This window comes from Camarhynchus parvulus, chromosome 10 (genome assembly GCF_901933205.1).
Source record: "Camarhynchus parvulus chromosome 10, STF_HiC, whole genome shotgun sequence".
NCBI classification, from domain to species: Eukaryota; Metazoa; Chordata; class Aves; order Passeriformes; family Thraupidae; genus Camarhynchus; species Camarhynchus parvulus.
In genome coordinates, this window is record NC_044580.1 from 5,982,201 (window position 1) to 6,006,087 (window position 23,887).

The window sequence follows — 23,887 nt, forward strand, 5'->3', positions numbered from 1 at the left end:
TTGATTTTGTATTGTGCACACACCTAAAGTCTTCACCAGCCCTTGAAAGGAGTGAGGGGGAACAGGAAGGCTGCAGTGCCCTGGAGCTGCCATGGGTTCTGCATGGCTTGGAGGCTGTGCTTAGTGGAGCACGCTGGAGTTTACAGGGACTGTCATTACTCTGCATGTCTGCATTGCAGCAGACACGGAGGTGTAAATTCATGGCTTGAGGCAGCGCAGAGTCTGCCAGTACAGGTGCTCCTTCCTCATAAACTCTTGCAGATACCACTGCATTCCCAGATGGAAATTCTCATTGTATGTCAGGCCAGACATTTTCAGAGTACTGTCTGTGGCTGTGCACTGTAACCAGAGCTGGCTAGCACTATTTTTACTGCTGAGCTGGTCTTCACAAGCATTTTAAACTTTCTTGCACATTTTGGTTTTTCAGGAGCATCAGTTCCCTTTGAATTGCGTCTGGTATTTTGTGCCACAGATATCTAGACATATTTAATAGGCATTATATCCTTTTTTTTTTTGGTTGGCAGATGGTTGTCTTTACATTCTCTTACCATTTTATAAAACTAGAAGTTTTGGGGAAATAAATGTCTCCGGGATTTTAAATGGATCCTTTCTCTCTTTCAGTGTGTGTTCAGCTGGACAAAACTAGGTTGCCTTGATTTGAGGTACTACCTGTGGGGGAAGCACGGTCCTTGGCTATCGAAGAGAAACAGCTTAGCTGGAAAATTAACATTTGAAGGACCATGCATTCCACTCTCTTACTGGACTTGGAACTTCTGTAGGTTTCAGGAGAAACAAGACACCAGCAATTCAGAGCAGAAATTCAAAGTTCACTGCAGATGTGGTGGCTTGTTGTGTAAAGAGCTGGAATTTATAGACTATGCCTATTGAAGGACACAATACATTTAAGAGTAAGCTCTGCAAAGGAAAGAACAATTTCCAGATTACTGTTTCAGAAACAAGTATTTAAATTATTTTTCTTTGGAGATGTGTTTTTCCTTTGGGATTCCAAAGGATGAATGGGATTCCATAGAACCACTACAAAAATGAAAAGAGTACAACTAGATTATTTGGACTTAATTGAGCATGTAGTATCGCACAGAGAGAAAATACTAATTATGAATTATGTCTGAACCTGGAGAATCAAGAAGGGATATGGGGCCTTGGAAAAAGCATTTGCTAGTTACTGTAGGTCATAAGAATGAAACATTGCCAGAAATCTTAGTCAATGTTTTAATTGCCTGTAGAGGTGGTTTCAGGACCACATCAGCCCTTTACACATTTCCAGAAGTGTTATCTCAGCACAGCTTTGCTAATGGCAGATGTGAGCCCACATCTGGCAGACTGATAATTTTCTGGTGTTTTGCCAGCACTTCTTTAATTAAACCAAGTGTCAAGGATTTGTTCAAAAGTGTGCTTTTCAAATGTTAACCAAAAGCTAAAAAGCTAGCATGGTGGTTTCTTTGTTTTATAGTCTTAACTGTACTAGCAGGTCATTCTAAGAAAACTCCAATGGTACATGCAAAGAGAATACTGTGTCTTGCACTACTTTCATACCTGCATATTTCAGAAGAAACTCAGGCATAAATAAAGCCACTGTTTGTGGCTTTAGTACAAAGTTTGTATCAGCAGCAGGCACAGTGCATTTCAAGAAGTTTGGCCTGAGGTCCGACAAGACAAAGAGATACTTCTAAAATTGACCCTTGAGTGCTGCTGCCTCATCAGGGCAGTGCTGTGCTGCTGCTGGTGATTTCCTCATGCTCTGAAGGCACAGCAAGAAAAGCTGAGGTGAAAACAGCTCAACAGTGCAAATGCAGCAGGGGCAGCTCTGAGACACCCTGTGTGGAAATGCCAATATCCAGCACTTTGAAGGCACCTTGCTGAGTGCAGCCCCACATGCTAAATTTATGTCATTGTGTTGTTCTAGCAGCATAGATTTTAGATAGGAGAAAGATCATCTAAAAACATACAAAATTATGCCTTCTAGATGCTGTATCTAATTTTACAGTGCGCAGCTGAAAGAACAATAATTAAAAATCTCTCTCCCAGCAGAGAGTATGTATTTCTAGATAATTTATATCTGCCTCTACACAAAGGAATCTGAGATTTATCTTAGTAGATGCAAAGTGTATTTTTTGCTGCTTTGGCCTCCCCAGATCTGGTTTAAAAAGGGCTCCCTTAATAACTCCCTTAGTAATCACAGGACAAAGTTTTTGAGGGGAAAAAAAATGAAATTCCAGATCTATCACTAACAAAACCCTGAATCAAAGTCAACATTTTGTTTACCAAAACACTGTTTTCAAGTCTCCAGCAGGCAGTGTGATTTTAATGTCTTGATATCACTGAGGGGAAACTGAGGGAGAATCACACAGTAAGTTAAATATTACAGCAAAGTTCATTCCAAAAGTCTCTGGGAAATTTTTGGAAAGAGATCTTGGCTGTTTAAATCCTAGCAGTCTGGCTTAGCCAGAGAACATTCTTCACCTGCAGCCATGCCAATGTGCCTGCTGCTTCCAGTACACTGCCCTTGGCCGGCAGAGCTGTGGGCTGGTGCTGCAGCCCCAGGGCTGTGTCCTGGCTGTCCCAGTTCTCCTGTGGGAGCTGGGAAGCACCAGCAGCCCCAGGGCTGTGTCCTGGCTGTCCCAGTTCTCCTGTGGGAGCTGGGAAGCACCAGCAGCCCCAGGGCTGTGTCCTGGCTGTCCCAGTTCTCCTGTGGATGCTGGGAAGCACCAGCAGCTCCAGGGCTGTGTCCTGGCTGTCCCAGTTCTCCTGTGGATGCTGGGAAGCACGTGGTGAATCCTGGAAGGGATAACTGTTAGACACTGGAAATAGGAGCTGCCTTTGGGCTTGTCATCTTCTCGTCACAGATGCTTGTTGCTGTATTTTCGGAGTTTTAGTCTAGATATGACAGAAATAGTAATTAAATTGAAGTGTAAAAATGGCTTGTACTCTCAGGGAATAAATTAAACACGAGGATCTACAGGAGCCCCTATACTGAAGCTTCACTTTTTATTGTACAAGGTAATACTTTTTATTTTAGTGGTTTTCTGCCTACAAAAGTGCTAAGAAGCCAGAGAGGCCAAGAGACAGTGCCTGGCACTCTTAGGTCTTCTGAGAAAGGCTCAAGGATTTCATTTTCAGGGAGGCTGAACTGTAGGCAGCATAAAACTGTCACTGCATTCAGCTGTGCATTAACAATTTAGGTGGGGCTAGTAAATGGTGCATAGATGTTAACTAGGATATACATACAGTGTAATGTAACTCTTAAGCCTTGGTGATTCATGGACTATAGTAATTTTGCCTGCTTGTACTTCATAGCTAAAGAATATTTTAGAAGACATTAAAAATATAAATGAATATAATCTGTATCAAGAACAAAACAAAGTGTTTTGCAGATAAGATTGCTCAAATTTTTCCTCAAAATTTTATATTGTAATTAAATGTTGATGTATGAAATGAAGGAAGGGCAGCTGAGTTGGGGCTTCTAAAGTAGCAGGGATGTTCTGAGTTAGCCAGTTCTTCTGATTTTTGCTTGAGCCACACAGAGTTCAGTGTATTTGTCTGTCCTTGGTCCTGCTTTAAAGCACTGAGGTCTCTGTCTTGTGGGCAATAAGTTTAAAAACAGAATTTGTAGCTGTATGAAAAGGATCTTAGAAGGGATGGTGTCACTATTTGTTGGCAACAGCAGTGAATATTTTGATATTTTTACTCATACGTTGCCTGCAGTTGGTATGAGCAGGGTGTACAGGAAATTGTTTATGAGCCAGAAATACTGGTACACGAGAGCATGAGCTCAAGGGTCAGAAAAGGAAAAACAAGAAGCAACTAAGCTTCACAATAGGCTGGTAGAAAATGTGTGCCAAAAAAAAGGGAAAAGCATTCCAGAAAGAAACCCTTCAGGCTGCCTTCTTGGCTGGTACAAACTGATGTTTGTTCTGCTGTAATTTAGTGTAGTGACCTTAATTTATGCCAGCTCAGGTTCTGTCCCTTCACCTTTAGGATATGTGCAATAATTGGTTTCCATGAAAAATACATTTCCTTGCCTGGGATGGTGGTTGTGGTGAATAAGCGTTCTGCATTGCTGTGCCACACACAGAAGGAACTGTGCTTCAGCTGTGGGAATAGAGCTTTGCTTTCTACATTTGGCATGAGAAAGGCTTTTGGTCCCACCCTTCCAGTGTGGTGGTTCATGGTCCTATTTTCAGGGAAGGCTTTTTGTTTGTTTGTTTTTGGGTTTTTTTGGGTTTTGTGTTTTTGGTTTTTTTTTAATTTTTATTAGAGGGTTTGTTGAGGAAAGCAGTATTTGCATGTACTTGGAGATCTCAGAAGGGTGGGCGAAGCAGCACAGATGGTTGCTTGGCCAGAAACAGTGCTTATTCTAGAAGATTTGTTACCATGATTTTAGTAGAAGATAAAGTAGTCCATGAACCTTCCCCTGGGCATGTCTTTGGTACAGTTTATAGCTCACTTGAAAACTCTTGGCTGTGACATCTCTTTGATCCAGTTACGAGCATCTTCTTAGGGAGATGGTGGATACAAAGCAAGAACTCCTTTGGGACCTCTGATGTGCCTGACTTCCCCAGCAGACAACCAGTCTTTCCTACTATACAGGCATAAGAGAACTGACTTACAGTTGCAACAAGAGTTGTTCTTAGTGATTCTCTTCTGTTCCCTTTGAAAACGCAGTTATTTAGCCATGCTGTTTTCATATAATGTTATCTCTAGCTTTCCCTTGAAATCTGTCATCTAGAAAAAAATATTCTGCTGTTCTAGTCAAGTACTTAATGTGAATTCTACTGGTTTTGAATAGTATTTTTAGTAGTAATTTCTATTATCTAAAGGCTACGCAAAAAAATGCATCTGTGCCCAAAGCTTGTCTATTTTGTCCAGGCATAGAAATTGTTCTAATTAACCCCCTGCATTTGCTAGAGGCCTTTCTCCCCTTTGTATGTGCCCACACACAGAGTAAACTTCTGCTGGAACTGCAGTGAGGATTCAGGCAGAACAAAGTCATAAAATATTTAACTTGTATTTGCTTTTGGAATCTACTTCACATGCAAACAAGGCTGGTCTGCCAAAGGTGTGCATTGCAGGTGACCTAAGGAAGGATGCCACTTCCACCTGTAACACCTGCTCTGCCTCAATACCTGTGTGTGCACACGTGCTTGCACAGAAGCAGCTCTTTGTTTGCAAAACTCCTATAGCAACTCCTTAGTTTCAAGAGCTCAGGATCTGACTTGAAATGGAAAGTCATGCGGTGACTGTAATAGCAGCATGTAGAAATACAAAAGGAAAAGTGGAAATATGGTATAGAAGCATAGGATGAGAATAAGAAGCTGCTGTGGTCAACTTTTAATAAGTTATGGAAGCATGCACGTTGAGTGTTTCAACTCTGTTGAATGTGAGCCCAAAAAGTTAATAATGAAAAATGTGAAGCTGTTGTGAAAAGGAAGTAATTCTAATCTAATATTGAATTTATCTTGAAGTGTTGTGCTGTTGCTGAGGAAATGACAGCTCAATAGAACCTTTTTTTTTAAATAGAACTGTTGCTCCATTAACTTCACCAATTAATTTTCTTCAACAGGCACTTTTGATATTGTTACTTAACAGCACAGCTTGTTACCTGTTTTTAAGAGGTCTCCTGATGTTTATATCATTCATCTGGATTAGAATTTTGCATTGCCTTCACTAACCTTTTAAAGTTCATAAATAGGAAGGCAAAAATAACTTTGCTGTTGATTATAATGCTACTTTTTTTTTTATTTTTAATCTAAACAGATGTGTCCTGAAAGCAGCAGGAATATTAGAGAGGTACAGTGTGCATCATACAATAACAAGCCATTTATGGGTCGATTTTATGAATGGGAACCTTTTGCAGAAGGTAAGGGAAAACAACTTGGTTTTGCATTATTATACGGACTGTGTTTTGGAAAGGCAGATGTGATTTTTACTTAGTGGGAGCCATCAGGCAGCCTTGATCCACAGCTGATGTTACCTATTTTTACAGCTGAACATGAGTCAGTGCAGATGAAGGTAGGTTTATATCTGACACCCAGGTAGATCTGATAACGGTTGTTTCAAATTAGCCATGTCTCAGTCCTGCTCTTACCTACTGTGGGCGGAGTGAGGAGTGGCAGAGCTGCACCTCCTTATCTTCAGTTATGAACATTCAGTGTATGCTGTTTCTAGTTAAAGCCACGTTTGGCTTTGTGAGAAGGAAGTTTCAGAGCTGTACAACTCTGGCACTCTGTACCATGCATTCAGGCAGAGCAGGGAGCCAGGTACCCCAGCAAGCCCACGGCTGAAGGCACAATTCTGCAGGCAGCACTGCTTTGGCAAGGTGGCCCTGAAGGGTTATGATGTATTAGCTTTGATGCAGCCCTTTTCAAACCCCAGCTAAGAAGTCCCAGCCAGTGCTGAGGCAGCTCAGCCCACCTCCCTCTCCTTGCTTCCTATACAGCAGCTTTGACTCACTCCATCTTTTGCCAGGAAGGATGAATCAGGGGATCTAGAACATGCCATGATCATTTCTTTTTCCCTCCCCTGCCTAGCACAGCTTGCTCCTAATGTTTATACTGGATCAAGAAGGGCAGTTAAACTGTAATTCACAGCACTGTCTTGCTGGTGAGTTAAGTGTGATTATTGTTGTTTTTAAAAAATACACATATTTTTATTTCTCCCTTGTTCAGATTGGTGCAGCTGCATTTCTAACCCGTTTTATCCGCTGCTGCTCCAACAGAAACTTTTGTCTTTATTAAAATGTCATATTAGAAGGACTATAAACCCTATGAATGTAGAGTATTTAATGAAAAAACCTAGTTTGTGTGTGAGAACCAATAGCACATGATGACTTTAAGGGCAGGATTTGAGAAGAAGGATCCAGTTGTGGCAGAGGGAAAACATCACAGTGATGTAACCATAACACCTGTAAGGAAGTTTATTCTAAAGAAATAATTAATGTTTTAATCATACTTATAATTGAACTCTTTAATTTGAAATCTTAAGTTAACTTTCATTTTTAATTGTGATGAAAAATTCATAACCTTTTGATGGCTGGATAAAAGAATCTGTTGAAAAGAGAGAACCTGTTGGTGGATTGAAAAGGGTGACTCTGGGGATCTGGCCACAGGAATCTCTCTTAGTGAAAAATGGCTGCATTTGTTGAAAGGAGGGAGACAGTTGCAGACTTTTTTGTCAGAAATTCTCTATAAGGTTAAATATGCAATAAAGTCCTCTCCAAGAGAACCTGTGCCTGATACTTTGTCTTCAGGAGGATACCTGGATAGTCTCGTAAATCCAGAATTCATCATCAAATGCAGTATTTTCAAATCAACAACTGCAGAAAATCCTGGTCAGCTGCAGACCCTCTTGCTTTGACTTCTGTTTGAAAATGTCAGCCAGGTATGAGTAATAAACAGCCTTTTAAGCAGCAGTCCCAGCCAGCCCTGGGTTTCTTTCCAGCTGGTAGAGTTACACCTGTGCAGGCGCTGGCACCGTGAGCTCTGCTCTCTGCAAGGACATTGGGCTTTACTGGCCCAGGTGCTCTTCAGAATGGTGCCCAGTCAGGGCTGCCCCACACCAGAAACTTGAAAGAGCTAAAAATTCTTTGGGGACCTGGCTTTGTTCTTCCTTCTAAGGCAAGGAAATTACAAGAAGAGAAATACTGCAAAGCTTGAGGAATTGAATTTTCTTAGAGAAAAACAGTTTTTGCAAATCAGAGCTTGGTCTACTGAAAGTCAGACATGATTTACCCCTAACAGATATTGAGGCTCTTCCCTCAAAGTAAAGGAAATGTTAAGTGTAAATGGAAATAATTATGTTAATTTTTTAATTTGTTTTGTTATTTTACAGTGAATTTTTAATGGAAAGTTTTCTAAAATGCATACTTGACCAAGCATAGCCTCCAAATGTTGCTTATTGTTGTAAATAAATCAGCTCTAGTTTCAGAGCTTTCAGGTGACTGCACTTGTTTGCAGTGCAGGCCATTTACTCCCCAGGATGCTGGCTGTTCCAATGTGTGTGTGATTTGACATGTGCAGCTGTGGCTTGTGTTGGGGCTGGCGGCGTGTTGGCTCTGGAGGCAATAGCAGGAGCGGGGACGTGGCTCAGGGATCATCCCAGCGCTGTCTGTACACTTGATTCAGTTCCACTTGGTAGAGTCAAGATGTCTTTGGCTCCAAGTGCTGCACGAGGCCAGCCGAGTTTCTAGGAGCAGAGCCACGCTCAGATCTCGGGAGCAGCTGAAGAGCTGCTGCTAGCAGCCGGGCCTGGAGGGCGGCGCGGCCCCGTCACTTCCCGCTGGGTGCTCCGGGGGCTGCGCCTTCACCTGCTCCGGGCACAGCTGGCTCTGGCAGGCAGCAGGAGCCCTGCTAGGCCTGGCAGCCTTTCTTCCATCCCTCCTGAGTGCCAGGCCTGGCTTGCTGCTGTTACCTCCCTGTTGTGCTTGGTGCTGGGAGACAGGGGCTGTTACTGAGCCTGTAACACCGTGCTGGTCCTAGGAGCGGAGTGGGAGTCAGGCTGAGTTTCAGCTGGAATGAGAATTCCTGTAGCTGAAAGCAGGGTGTGTCAAATGGCACTGATGTCACTGCTGCATTTTCTGTGGGGGGAAAAATGTGTCCCCAGTGTCCCCCAGTGTTGTTGTTGTTGCCAGACCTGACTACTGATGGGCGCCACAAAGAGTGATTGAAAATCAGCTGGGACAAAAGAGGCTGACAGGGCCAGGAATCAGCCCCCAGCCTTGTGACAGGCCAGGAGGCAGTTTCAGCTGTCTTCTCTTTGCTTGAAATGTATCAGAATCCAAGCATTGAATGAATGGAGGGATATTTGGTCAGTGTGGTTTTTCATGCTGAACTTCAATGGTACTCTTTTCTCTAAAATGACACTCAGGTCAATACTCCGTCCTGAAGACTGTGCTGTGTTCAGAGGAGAACTCACTGTACAGGTAAATCTGTACAAGCTGTAAAATCATTTATCAGTTCACTTTTGTCTTAAAATACCTTCTCCTAACCTGACTTCTAGCTAGAGATGTCTGCCTGCTACAGCTGGGATCAATATAAGCTCTGAAGAAAATGAAACTTATAGCTTCCACAAATGTCTAGTAAATTCTGCAACTTCAGTACTTTGTGTCAGATAAGAGGTATTCAAGATTTAGTATGAATCAGTTTGGGTATTAAGATGGAGACTGAAGAGTAATGTCAAGCTGCAGCATTTATTGATTTGTGTTTTTTTCTTGTTGGATTTTTAACAGTTGTCAGTCATTTTGAATGGCAAAATAGCTTCTTCTAACAGATCAAAATGTAGTGACCCAACTCAAGATGTTAAAGTTGCTAAGGAACTTCTCAAGTCTGCTGGCAATTGATGACACTGAAGACACTGAATGAGGTCTGATTAATATGATTTAAGTAATTATAAAATGGAAGAAAAGCTTAAGATCTCTGTAAAATCTTGCTCAGGTGCTGCGAGGTGCACGTAGCACCAAGCACTCGGAGTAGCCAGGAGTCAGAGAGGGCTGGTACAGGGAGTGCAGTTCCCAGGTCAATGCAGAAGCTGCTGGTGGATCCTGGACAGTCAGCTGTAGGCACAGAGCTGCTGTGCTGGTGTTTCAGGCTTGGGAGGTTGTGGCTCAGTGGCCTGGGCTTTGTGCAGACCATAAGGGTATAAGGGCTTGAGAGGAGAGCGTTTATTCACTTCTAAAGTCTCATCAGAATAAGATGTTTGTGGAGTATTTTCCATTCAGCCATGGAACAGCAGAAAGCTGTTCCAAGGCGAAGCCTGAATATATTATGCTTGTATTTGGTGGTTTAGTGTGGGGTTTTTTTCTTCTCTTAGAATTATGAGATATGTTTATAAACAAATTATGGATATATATTGTTTATATGCACATTATTAGTTCAGTGTCCATTGCTGGAGTTCATTACATCTTGGTACAAAACCATTCTAGACACACTGTGTAGGTTGATATATATGGAGAAATCTAACATTTGTGTCATCTGTTTATGTTAACTGAAAGTGGAAAGTCAGTTTAGAGTACTCAGAGAATTGATTGTTGTGTATGGTCAGGAAGGTGGGTCCTGGTGTGTGTTTCCTGAGTGCCTGTGATCCTTGGCAGTGCAGTCCTTGAGACCCAAAGATAATGGAGTCCCAGTTTATGAATGCTTGGCCTTCCCTGATTTGTGACTGCCAGCTCTTTGGGGCTCAGGAGAGGCTGTGCTGAGCTACATTCTCCCAGTTTTGTGTGCAATTCTTGGACAGCCTAATGTTTTCACCCAGAGGACAAGAAGTCATCTTACTGTTATATTTATACTTTCTCAAGTAACTTACTTCTAGTTAGTGAACATACAGATATACATATATCTTGCAACTATATACGTATATACGCATATATACTGGGAATCTATACACAGTATCTCTAGAAATAATCCAGCTGTGCTGCAGTTCACCCAGCTGCAAGTTATTATATTCAATGAGGCAACTGCTTGAAGTCTTCATTTCTCATTGCAGCAGACCATACTTCTCTGCTTCTCTTTTGCCTCCACCTGTTAGAAATTTCTTGTTTGCTTCTATTCCAGTCTGTGGCTAGTTGTTCTTTACAGTGCATGTCCTTTAATTGCATGCACTGTATTTTCTAACACAATTTGGTTTTTCTTTTCCTGTTTTATGTGACATGCTGTAGGCAGACAGATTCATCAATGAGGCATCAGACAGTTTTGGGAGACTTGAAATGTAATGAGTAGATAGTGTTTATTTTTATTGATTAGTTACAGCTTAAATAGTGCCTGCTTCCATAATGGTAGATACAAGAGATCCTGAAGCACATATCTGTAATTACTGATAAGAGCTTAGGCACTATAGGCATAAAATCCTTCTTGAATTCTGGTGGAATATGATCTCTGATTTCCTTCAGACTCGGTGGAAATCCTTTGTGAGGCAGTGAAATACCCATTTTCCACACATTACTGAACATCCTATTTCACTTTTAACTGAAATGTTTTTGAAATATTGCTCACTTATGAGACTAGAATTCATTCAAATGCAGAACAAGAAGTTCACTTATGCTAGGTCCCTGTTTTCCCCTTTATTTATTGCTGGTTTGTGAATGGATCACAAGAGAAAGCACATGGAAGTTTGCATTTTTATAAGTATGGTTGTGGTAAAGTATCTGAGGCATTTCTTTGACTTCATCTATAAATCTGCTTCCTGAACATCTGTTGTGTTGAGCTTGACCTGGAAATTGTAAATATCCTGTGTATTACTGAAATATGTAACTACTTCTATAGAAACCTTTAATAAAAAAAATTGCTGAGATATTTATGTATATGGAAACCTAGTGTTTCCACATGGCAACTTACCTTTTATAGTTATTCTTTCTGTATCATTTTATTAATATACATATTTTGATTTGCATTTGTAAGAAGCTTAGTGATAGTAGAGCCTGGCTTTTACCTTTGATTCTGTGGTTTTTTACAATAATTAATAATGCATATGTATTTTTAAAGTGTACTATTTTAAGCAGGGCCCACCATACTCTGGTGACTGAAGTGAGCCATTTTCCTGTAATAGATCACATGCACCACATGTAATGTTTTAATTCATTGTGCATACTCTAATTTCCTCACTTTTCTACTTGCTGTTTGGAGGGGAAAGTGGGTTAAAGAGTGGTGAGAGCAAGAAGTGAGTGTTTATAGATGGACACCTGGATGAGCCTCAAGAATTGGAAATGGTTGTTAGTGCCTTTAGGAAAATGGGAAATTACATCCATCAAATGTTGTCATTCAGCTGTAAATTCAAGACACTCTGAAGTGCAATGGAAGATAAACCATCTGAACAGAATGTATTTGTTAGACAGGAAAGTGAGAGAAAGCAGACAAGTCATATCTGTCCTATTCTTACAGGCCTTAGATAAATGTAGCCTGGGTTTGCTGTGAGAGAGATGCTGCCCTCTGTGTCCAGGTGACCAATATTTACTGGTGTATTTTAGGTATCTGACCTGTCCAGTTGCATTAATTGTGAGTTGGAGAAATGTTCCAGGAGGAATGATGCCCTCATTTCAAAGCACACTTTTTAGTTCTTTTGGCTGGAGCAGAAAGTAAGGACAGATGTTGTGGCTTTTCGGGATCAGATGTAGCAACAAAATTACATCCAGATTGTGTGGTACTGAAGATTCTTGGGCTAGAACAGAATGTAGAAGGAAGATTTGTTATTTGCAAAGTGTAGCAGTGAGTGGTACAGATACTTTGATAAAATTTGTCTGTTTTATCTATTAGTGTCCCTTGAAACAAGATGCAGGCATCCAATATTCAGAAATGAATTAAAACCAAAGACCTCCACCCCATAAAATGGAATCAGTGGAATGCTTTGATCCACAAAACACAAGCTATTGGTATTAGGTACTTAGTAGCTTTAGCACAACTTTGTCAGTGTCTGACTTGGTTGTCAGGCAAAGTCTGTAGTAAGTGGGGCTACGTGAGTCAACAATATATGAGCTCATGTAATCATTCTGTACCAGTCCTTATCTGTCTGTGCTTCTTACATAGATTCATTGTGTCCAGTGGCTGTGCAGAGCAGCCTAAAACTTGCTGCAAGTGGACAGCTGAGGATTTGGATCCCTTTGATCTGGGGAGCAGTCTGAGTGGTGTAAAGGTGGGCAAGAGAATACCCTGGAAACAGAGGCCTACTAGGGGATGGTTATGGATGTGATTATCCAGGAGTGAAAATTGGCATTGAGCAAGGTTATTTTAAATTAACATACACTGAGAATTTAATTTAACCTGCCTTGGCAGTTCCAGGGGGCTTGTCTCCATCTTTTCTGAGCCCTCTGTTTTGGATCAAGCACAGCTTTCTCAGCAGCAAAACCTCTGCCACATATGAATAAGAAATAAAGATAATCAGCATTATCTCTTTTCTCTCAATTCTCCCAAAGGTTATGTGGCAACCTGCAGTCCCACTCACTGGAAGGATTAAAAACCTCTTTTGGAATCTCCATTTCATTTTGTAGCACCCAGTCTTTTGTATGCTGTGTTTGCCAAGATAAGGGAGAGAATGGGGACAAATGAAGATGTTGGCTGTGTTATTTCTCCCACTGTGCAGTGGATGGTTACTGTGTCCCAGTAACTGTTACTGCATAAGGAGTGCTGAGCTTTGGGGTGCTTTATTCTTGTTTGCTGGTATTTTCTATTGACTCCTACTGTCCATGGGAAAAGTCCTCCATTAAGCTTCAGAGACAAAATTTCACTCAAAAAGTTTGCCTTTGTTGTTGAATCAACATTTTAACTTTGAATTCTTTATAGCAAAACACCAATGAAAAGAAGGCATCCTGTCCTTATTCCTGCACTTCTGGGGATACAAAAAATGAGTCTTAGTCTGAATTCTCCTAAATCTGTTCTGTTTGGTCATAGATTCCTTTTGTAGCAGAGCCATGCAGGATCAGATGCTCTGAGCAGATGTATTTTACAGCTTCACAAGGAAATTATTTTGTATGAGTTCCATGTCTGTAGTCCTAGGAGTCCTTGTCATGCAGATCTGCACAACCATTTCTTATAATATGATGACAAGAATGGGGGGAAACTTGGGGGTCACAGTGTTCTGCAGGTGTGCTCTGCTTGCATGAACCCCAGCGATCCTGCCCTATCTCCCAAATTTATGAAATAGTCTGGAGAGTAAAATGGAGCTGCCAGGTCAAAACTGTGTAATCATTTTAACATGTTATGCATTAACTTTGGGTAGTATTGAATAAACAGGGCAGCAGTTAAGCAAATGATTATCAAGACATGTTCCATTTTTGTTGTTAAATGCATGAAATATTTATTCAACACATTCCTTGTATAATTTAGCACATTTCTTTTACAATTTGCTGTTTTAAAAATCAAGTGAATACGCTATCTTTGCCACAGTTAATGTGTGGAAATGGTTTTTGTTGATTCAATTATGCATTTCAAAAGGTTTTCAATAGTTTCATAGTATTTTCCAGTGTTTGATTTCAGAAAAACTTTCACAGTTATCTATTCCAGCCAAGAGCAATTGTCCTAATGTGGTGCTGTGTGTGTAGCAGGCTGCAGAGCTCCCAGTCAGGTTGCTGCTGAAGTTAAAGAAAAGCAATATAAATATAACTTTTTATAGGTCCTAATGGTATAAGAATTGTTCAGGTCAGCATGAGTTTTTCCCATTCACTTCAATGGCTTTTGGATGAGGTAATTTAGAAGAAAATTCCACATGTAACTAAAAAAGTGAACAGAACTGAAGTCTGATCCTGAAAAACTTTGTTGCATGCTGATAATATCCAGATTTCTTTGTTTTCAGAGAATTGGTATGCACATAATTCCATGGAGGCTCAGGAACTCGCTAGAAATTTTCAGTTTCTTTGAAAAATGATGAGTTCAAAGAGTGCACCTGCAGCCTCTACTCTGCTCAAAGGTTCAGGGAGCTGAGTTGGGCATGGCTCTGTTGGGTGGGTGTATGAGCAGGGACTCAGAAAAAAGTGACATAAACATGGGATTCACACTCTTCTTTCATTCTGTCAACAAGTTACAGGTGCACAAAGAAGGGCTTTAGGATCATCTCAGAGACCAAAGTCTTTTCCTTCTTTACCCCTCCCCAAAATGTGTCTGTCTTTTGTTTTGCAGTCTGTGTTCCTGAGTAATTAAAATGGTGTCTAGAAATGAAACATTTATTCTACTGAACTTTTAAAGTACTGTCAATGGTCCTAAGAAGGGAAAATAGTACGTGTATTTCTAGTGTGTAGAATTTCTAGTTCTAAAAAGCTTCAAGCACTGAAGTAATGGAGAAATGGAGAAATGAACTATAAAAGGGTCTTAGTAAACAGAGACTTTCCCATCTACTTTGGGGGACTGATTTCTTCTGAGTATGTTACATTATATTGAAAGAATTACATATTAAGATACTTTTCACTTACAGTTTGTTCATTTTGAGCCCGTTCCAATCTCAGCTAATATGAAAGAAAGCAATAACTTCAGAGAGACTCAAATGTGAATCTAAACATTTATGTTCACAGTTTCCATTTGTATACTCAAAAATTCATTATGCATGCTCTCAGTACTAGAAGTTACACTTTCCAGAAGATTTAGGTGTAAAATTCTATTTTCTTAATGTAATTTCTGTGGCATAATATGGGTTTCAGAAATTAACACCTACATATTCTGAAAGGGTAGATATATAATAGGGTAGATATATAGTTCTGGCTCCACTAAAATTTGTGGATTTTACCTGTTTAGCATTCTAAATACTTCTCAGTTTTGAAATTAAGTTTTGGGTTAGTCTAAAGTGTGGCTAAAGCCTTTGGTCATAGTTACCAGCAGCAGTGTGGTGTGTGGTCACAGGTCAGAAGTTGTGGCTGGTTGCAAGTTTTAGGGAGCCTGCTGGAGTCCAGAGTTGGGTAGGTTTCAGATCTGGCCAGGCTGCCGCTGCTGTGTTTTCCTCCTTGGTGCCTTAGTGGTATTTGACATTGAAGCATGGTGTAGGGCACTTAAATCATGAGCAGATTTTGCCCCAAGGGAGAGATGCAGGCTGCCTCAGGTGGGGCCCTGATCACAGGTGCAGCCATTTGCAGGCTGTTGTTGAGGGGCTGTCCCAGCACCCACCCACTGCTGCAGGCTCAGCCCTGCCTGCAGCTCCTGAAATGTGCAGCTGCTGCTGTCCCTGCTCTGGCCTGGGACAAACACAAGGTAAAGTTGTTTGCTTAAGCTGCTCCTGTTCTGATAAATCCACTGTCTGTGGGCTGTAGGAGAAGATTTGATGGTTTGTGGGTAGGAAAGCCAAGCTTAGTGCCTGTGGCTGCAGCTCAGGGCTGAGACTCACTGAGCCAGGCTTAGTTTGAAGTCACTGTGCAGGATGTTAAGAGGGGGAAGGGATGAGATGTTGTAAAGATAAACTGCTACAGAGGGTTCAAAAAGATTAAGGATTACAGTGTATTTTTTAATGTGGCATTCCTTTAAGAGCCCTCAGATTGACAATTTCCAACTTCATCTCACAGACTTTCAAGGGAGCAGAGTTCAGAGCTCTCACTGGTGTTACTGTTTGCTAGAAAAATGAGGCTACGTATTAGTATGAATGTGGGTGCCTGTTGCACCTTATTAATTAAATATTGGCATTTCTGTGTCTCTGGAGTGTTCTGGTAGTGTTTTGATGGAGGTACTTGGTAGTGCTGAGTGTTATGAAGGGAATTAAAAAGATTTTGCCAATTTAGACAGTATAAGTAGTTGGCCTGGCATTTATATATGCTCAATATTCCTTCTTGCTATGATGAATTGCCATTTTCAAAGCAAGGAAACTCTTACCCACTGTGAACAAAAAACTTATAATATGGATGAACATCAGAAGAAAGAGATTCCCAGTGGTAGTATATAAAATGAAAAGCAGAACTGGCTTCTATTGTGCTCTGTTTCCATTAGACATCTTGGAAGTTTTATAAGCATGGTGCATAATAAATATCTAAGCCACAGTTTGAGGTCTTTTACAAAGGACAGACAATTCTTGTTAATGTTTTTCTGGATCAGTCCTCACTCTTACACCCAGATTGATACAAATCTCTGGCATTTGTCCACCTAGTCAACTTGTGAATTTGTTAATTTACTTTCCATATTGCACTATGTAACTCTGAATTTAAATCCAAACACTACAAATTTAAAATTGAATTTGAAGGAGCCAGAGAAACTGTGCATTAAATTTGCTCATATATCTACAAAGGGAGGAGATCTGCTTCTGCATAATTTTGGTCAGAGGCCTAAAAACACTGAGGTGCAGCCTACTCTGGTTGGTTCTGCTGCAATAGTACAGTGATTCCTCTGGAGGGAGATCACAAAGAGCTAACTGTTTGGACCCATTTCACCACTGAGGTGAATATCAAGTATAAAAACAGAAACAGACCTCAAAAAGTCGGGCTTGATCTTTTTTCAGATGTAATAATATGAGTCTGGTGACATCATCAGATCTGAAAAGTAATGTAGACTTTTACTGTATTTTATTTTCATTGCTCCAGTATAAATGTAACCCCGTGTATGTAAAATGCATTATAGCAAATCCACAAGCAATTTCCTTCATTGTAACAAATACTGCATCTCATTAGAGCAAAACAAGCCCCCAGTTATGGCGCAGAACATCTGCTTAATAATTTCAAGTTCCTCCAACTATGCTGCCAAAACATCTGAAAAGTCAACATCTAGTCTATTACTTTGATCAACTGAAGTAGTGAAATTATAGATAATGCACCAAATGCGGATCTGGTGAAAGGCAGACAGTGCTGCTGGCCCTGAGCTGGGAGTGGGACTGGTGGGAGTGTGGCACTAGACACTGGGATCCCCAGGGAAGGCAGGGCGGGGTGCAGAACTGCATTTCAGGCTTGCACAGGTTTCCTATCTAGCAGTGAGAAAGTTAGTTAATCTTTCTGTGTGAAATTCAGTTTCAAATGCCCTCTGTGTTTCATGGGTTTTCTGTAATGCAAATCAGGTGCTTTAACATTACTGACAAGAGCCAAAGCATCCTAAAACAAACAACAGGTCATTGATTATGTAAAAATTGGCATGAGTTGTAATGTAACTTATTGTTTGTCTGCTCTGCGTGTCTTAGGGAGAGGATCTTATTGTGTTGTTACAGTGTTAACGTTTGACTACTTGTGTTCATTCCAACTTTGAACAAAAACTGAAAATGGGAAAATGTTCCAGGAATACAAAACATTTTTAAGTACCAAATTATTTGGGATCAGTATTGTCAAGTTTAGATATATATATAATTGTAATATTATTAGGATGTAAAAGTATTTTAATTTTCAGTGTTATAAGGTGTTTCAGCATTGAGGTGAAACAAGAAAGTGAAAATTATTTTGACATCCCTGTCTTAATTTTCAGCAAAACAAACATATTGTGAGGAAATATTTCAGTTTTCACAAAATAAAAAATTTTGAAAAAATGGGAAAAATATCAGTTGAATGATTCCACTATGTTTGTAACTAGATTGAAAAATATGCTGAAAATACAATATATGAAATACAAGATATCAAAGAGATTCTTGCACATGGCCAAGTCATTTGAATAGAAGAAAAGCCTGATTCTGAACACAAACTGTCAGGGGAAAGCAGAAATACCAGCCAGTTTCCTATTCCTTGGGTTTTATACAGCATGGTTACATCTGTCTGCACTCAGACTGACAAATTCAGTTGTGATGTAGATGATGGAGTTTGATTCAGGAAGGTGCCTGGCTTTACTGGGCCAGCTCCAGCTGGGACTGGCTGGCAGTTAAAGCTGGATCCTAAAGAGGATCCTTTTTAAGCCCTGCTTCCCCTTAGCCCAAGCCCAGCCTGTTTGAGAAGCTCTGCTCCCTGAGCTCTTGCCACAGGGCTGCTGTTTCTCACCCCAGGAGCAGCTGGTGCCATGTGTTTCCAAGAGCATGAGAGAGAACATGACTCCAGTGTTTGTCCATTAATCAAACCTGAATCTCAGCAGCCAAACACAGAGAAAATAAAACCCAGTGATTTTATCTCAATGAACATACAGGACATTAGTAGGGAAAAGAGTAAAAAAAGACATGCTGATTAGCCTAATTTGTCTAGCTTTAGTTTCATTATGTATTTAGAACTTGGGATTCTGAGTTTAAAAGGTCTTAATTCTCCTTGAGAGGGTTTTCAATTATTCAGCAATCTTGCTGTCAAGTGTTTGCTTTTTCTTTTAATTAGTTAGGTTCTGGGCTTCGTTTTGAGGGTTTTATTTTGATCTTAATCCAAAACCCATATCAGCTTTACTGAACATTCTTAATCCTTTATTGGATAGTTACAGTATTTTCAGATGTTTATGCATGACTGTCACTTATACCATATATGTTTAGCTTAAAAATAATTGGAAGAAAAGTCTAGTTATTTCTTTCATCGTTTATGAAAAGACTGAGTCTGAGACTTTAAAAAAATCTGTCTTTCTCTAGTGACTGTTTATAAGCTTTTTTTTGGTGAATGTTGGTTTTCTAGCACCATGGTTAGATGTGATACTGCAGAGCAATAAGGATTATTTTTTGCTTGGTATGTTGAATTTCTTCCTTCCCTGTTCTCTGTGATTTATCTTTCTTTTATATGGACAATCCCTTAGTCCTCCCTGTTTCAAATCCAAAGGCAATCCTGGAGCTAATGTGCAGCGTGTTGCTCATTCCCACAGGTAAATTGGGCAGGCTCAGCTTCCTGCATGTTTGTACAGCCCAGCCCAAGTGCATTTCACCCTTACCTGGTTTACAATTACAGCAAAACATAACATTTCTTAGAGCATTCTATGAGGAGAACAAACCTCAGCTGTAATAAAGTATTAGTGGGTTGTGTTTAGGTTGAAAATCTTGTTCATGTGCAGCCTGCTGCAGAGCGTGGGGAATTCATCAGTAAAGATGCTTGGCAGCAGCCCTGCAGGCAGAGACAGAGGAAATGGGATCCTGGTGCTGTACGTGAAGCTATGCTTGCCCTCACTGCTCAGCCCGGGGCAAGATCTCAATCTCCAGCTCACATTTAGCATTGTTCTGCAGGAAATTTTGGGGATAGGAATGGTCTTTTAATACAGGATTGCTTTTGGCCCTTTTTCTGATACACACTGTTCTGTGAAGTCAGCTCTGGCTTATCCAATAGTAGCAGTAATTCTGTAGTTTTGCTGCTGCTGCCATGAAAATTACTTCAGTACTTGAGGATAACATATGTTGCATTCCAAATGAAATAATAGGAGTGATGGGTTGACAGTGAAGACCTGCAAAATTCAAATCATAAAAGTATGGTCAAGGCCTTAAATATTTTGAAATTCAAAATCAGGCTATCTGACTTGTCAAGTTCTATGGATGCTGCCTAATGCATGCAGACAAAACTGTTCACACAAATTAATTTTTCCTTTTGTTCTTACATGTTGATACTATTTCTGATGAAGTGTGCCTCTAATAAATCTTTTTATTTGAGATTCTTTTTCATGACAGGAATGTTTACAAAGAGACAAACAGTTACCAGTAGTTAGAACTGAAATATGTTTTTCAGTTCACTGAAATGTGCACAAACAGATTTTAAAACCATGTGTCTAAACCTAAGCAGTTAGTCTTATTTATGCACTGGTAAATCCCTCCCCACCATTTAATTGAGGAATTATGTGTATGCAAACTTGTGTAGTGTTTGTATATGAAGGAGGTGCTGCATGTTTGTGTAGCACATATAATATATTCTAGATGTTGGTCCGTTTATGATTTATGAAACTATACTGCAATACATATTAAGGTGTTTATTGCAGCATTTATTGAATAATTCACTAAATTATTGCAATTTGCAATAATTTGGCCTGACATTTCAATAAATACTTATTGCTTTTTGAAATATTTATTGCATTCACATGAAAGTGGAAATTTTGCTGATCAGACCACCTGTTTATATTGGCTATTGGTCACAGTTAGTGCTGGATATTGAATTTGGGAGGCCAAGTGAAAGCAGCACATGTTCTATATCCAGTTAGCACGGGCATCAACTGCAGGGAAAAGATGATGGCCTGAGGATTTGTGTATGTTGGCAACTGGTACATGCACCTACACCACAGACTGCTTAAAATCTGTATACATTTGTCTTCACAGCTGCTTCTAATCATATTAGCAAGATTGATATTCTTGTACATGCCAGAGGCGATCCCTCTGCTCTCTGTTACAGCAGAACCACCAGGACAGGGGCCTGAATTACAAATACACATTGGAGAGCAGGTGTTAAGTTTTCAAAGAAGAAAAGACTGTGTTGTTAAGAACAAATCCGAGTTTCAAAAGGATTTTTCTACTGCCTGGGATATTGGATCTCTTGAGATAAGATTCAAGTGGTTGTGAAAACATGGGTATTATAGGCATGTCCTGCAATTATCAAAGGGATACTTTATTAATGTTCCTGTTTGGCTGTGAACTCATTCTTCTGTGTTTCTTTTTCTGTGAATTGCAATCAGGCCCGTTGCTTCTGAGACTATTGCCTCTTGTCAGTTTTTGAGACAGAGTTGGCACAAGGACAAATAAGTAATTTGTTGTTTCCTGAAACACCTTTTTCTAGGATTATTCATGGTAATCTTTTCTGTGGAAGTCTGCCTCCCAAGAGGCCTCTGCACTTATATCCCACATAGTGAGACCTCAGTAAAAGCAGTAATTGCATTAGTGTACCTTACTGGGCTTTGGCCACAGCTCATGTAACACAGTCTGTGTCTTTAATCAGTCCATAACACAGGAAGCTGTTCTGCAGTGGGGTGACCTTCCCAAATGTTAGACATCCCAGCCCAGGGCTGGTGCAAATAAGCAGGCACTGAAGAGCCAGGTTAGCAAGATGTTTTGGGTCATAGGAAGTAATTAAAAAAATAAAAATGCTAATATTCTTTTAACTTCATAGATCAAGATTTCTGTGGCATAGAAAATATTTATCCTTAGGATGCAAAGGTTTTAGGTCTTCAACTTTCACAGAATCAAGTAGGATATAAATTGAATACAATTAATAAGAGTCCATGGAAATAATCTCAGGTGAACTGCTGGGTAGAAAGCTTCAGGAACAGGATGGAGATGTGTCTATGTGAGCCCCTGTAGCCTGGATGTGCAGCTGTGCAGATGCAAAGGGAAATTCAGCATCCTGAGCTGTGCTCTGCTCCTTGTCCAGAGTGCATTAGGAATTAGAGCTGTGGGGCTGTGCATGAGCTCCTGAGCTGGAGAGCTGCCTTCCTGCTGGGAGGGTGGGGAAGGCATGCCAAGTATTTAGGGTATGTGTCCATGCATGTCCTGTAGATCCTGCTCTGTGTACCACAGCAAAGGAAAGGAGAGAATTTCTTGTCAGAACAAAAACTGTGTTTCTTTCCTTTTTCCAGGGACAATTTTTTCTTCAGGCTTCTTTTACACCACCTTCTACCATGTAGTTAATTGTTTTATACATAGTCAAACTAAAACCCTGAAAAACATGAACACTGCACTGAAGTGGTGAAGCCTCAAAGGTTTTATTTTGGAGAGAGAATTTTGTTCACTTACTAAATTTTGTCCTTTAATGGAGTTACTTTTTAAAAACATTGTACATGTGAAAATCAAGAAGTCTTTAAAAAATGGACTTAGAGGTTGTTCTATTTTTGTCTGTACTTTAAAGAAAAATACCAGATATTGTGATGTTTAAGATGAAGTCCAAACAGCTGGGAAAGCAGTGCTGGCTGGTTTTGGTACAGAAAAGCACTGGTGGTAAAACCCATAGGAGTTAGAACATACCTGATAGCCAGCAGAGATGGTTCTGACTTACTGTCTGGATGAACTGGGAGTGAAGTTCCATCAGCCAGTCTTGTGTGGTTTCAGAAACTTTAGAATTAATTTTATTGCCTAATTGGAGGCACTTAAACTAAAAATGGAAGTTGAACTGTTTTGTTGTTTGGTATTCTGTGGTACATTGCATGGAATGATGACAAATTGCTGAGATCCTGTGGTATGAAAATGTAATTGTTATGTGTATTTATGCTGAAGTGCAATATACATGAGGGGTTTTGGCAAGATCTCAGGGCAAGGTGGTGGTTTTTGGATACAAAGCTTCTCCTGCTCATTTCTCTCATCTGAGAGAAAACATGAGCTGCAGTTGTAAGTCACAGAACAGCTGACATCAGAAGGGACCTCTGGAGATTTTCTGGATCAGTTCCCCAGTTCATTTGGGGTCGCCTTCAGCAGATCTTTGAGACCCTGTCCAGTTGGGTTCCAAATTACAGACCCATGTAATAACAGATCTGTTGCATACTCTAGAATCAAAACCACAGCTTATTTTGAACAAGAGAGATGCATAAACTGTTAATGCTGATACTTTGCAAATAAAGCTGATGTAGCTGAGTGCTTGAGAAGTGGCTCCTGTACCCTAACAACAAAATTACTTATTAAAGATGTTTTCATTAGAAACTTTTCTAGTAGTGCATGCCTGAGTAGCAAAAATGTATTACCACTATGCACCTTAATAACTCCATTGGGCAAATGCATATTTTACAGCTATTGCCCAGCCATTTAGAGGTCCAGTGGGGCTCCAGACTGCCCATTCAAAGCCTCAGTATGTTTTAAAGAGAACTTTGAGAGGTCAATTGATTTAGTTGTGCAGTTCCCAGAGGCAGCATATGTGAAAGTTGGTGTTTCCAGTCTCAGGGACATCAGGAAAATTTTCCTTTAGATTTACTGTAGATTTGTGTGGCTTTTTAGCACCCACTGTAATTTTAGATGGAATGGTTGTGTATGTTCAAAACCAAAAGCCAGAAGGTGAGCTTGTAATGCTTACTGGAGTAATTGAAATATGACAGCTGGAGGTTTTAGATGTGGTCCTATGTGCTAATCTATTTAATTAGTGTAAAATAAGATTTGTCCTTCTTCCAGAATGTGAAGCTGAGATAGTTTCATACAGCCTTGAATCCAGTAGCAAAGCTTTCATTCATCTTTGTCAAGGGCTACTCCTAAAACTTTCTTATGTCCAGAAGGTTAATGCAGGAGCAGTCAGGTGTCAGACACAAGGGAGGAAAGGTCTTTCAGTAATAAGGACCTGAGTGAGTTAGAATCTCCCCTAACTTAAAGGGTGAGTCCTTAACCAGGCCGGGTTTCCATTAGGAGGTTCCTCCTCTTTCCCCTGTGCAAAGCTGAGGCCGTCCCCAACCAATCACACAGCTGTGAAAAACCTCTGACAGTATGTCCCAAAAAACTTGAAAACACCCCCTATTTGCTGGAAAACAAAGGAAGTAGAAACACTTTGTTACCCTTTCAGTCAGCTGGAAAGGGGCTGATCTCTCCTTCTAGGCCCCCCTACAACCCGCTAGTATTTGCTAGATGTTACACATTTTTACAATGTATACATTATTATACATCTTTTTCAGTCATAAAAGGATCTTCTGTTTCCTGCATAAACTCACTTACAATCCAACTGCTTCCA

The 23,887-nt window shown here is 40.3% G+C and overlaps 1 protein-coding gene across 1 annotated transcript in view; it reads left to right on the plus strand.

Annotated features, from left to right (window-relative positions):
* Positions 1–23,887, plus strand: part of THSD4 (thrombospondin type 1 domain containing 4) — a 190,709-nt gene that overhangs the window by 14,200 nt on the left and 152,622 nt on the right. The window contains exon 2 of the mRNA XM_030955315.1: positions 5,776–5,878. Coding sequence (XP_030811175.1) covers positions 5,776–5,878 — 103 coding nt within the window. The remainder of the gene's footprint in view (positions 1–5,775; positions 5,879–23,887) is intronic.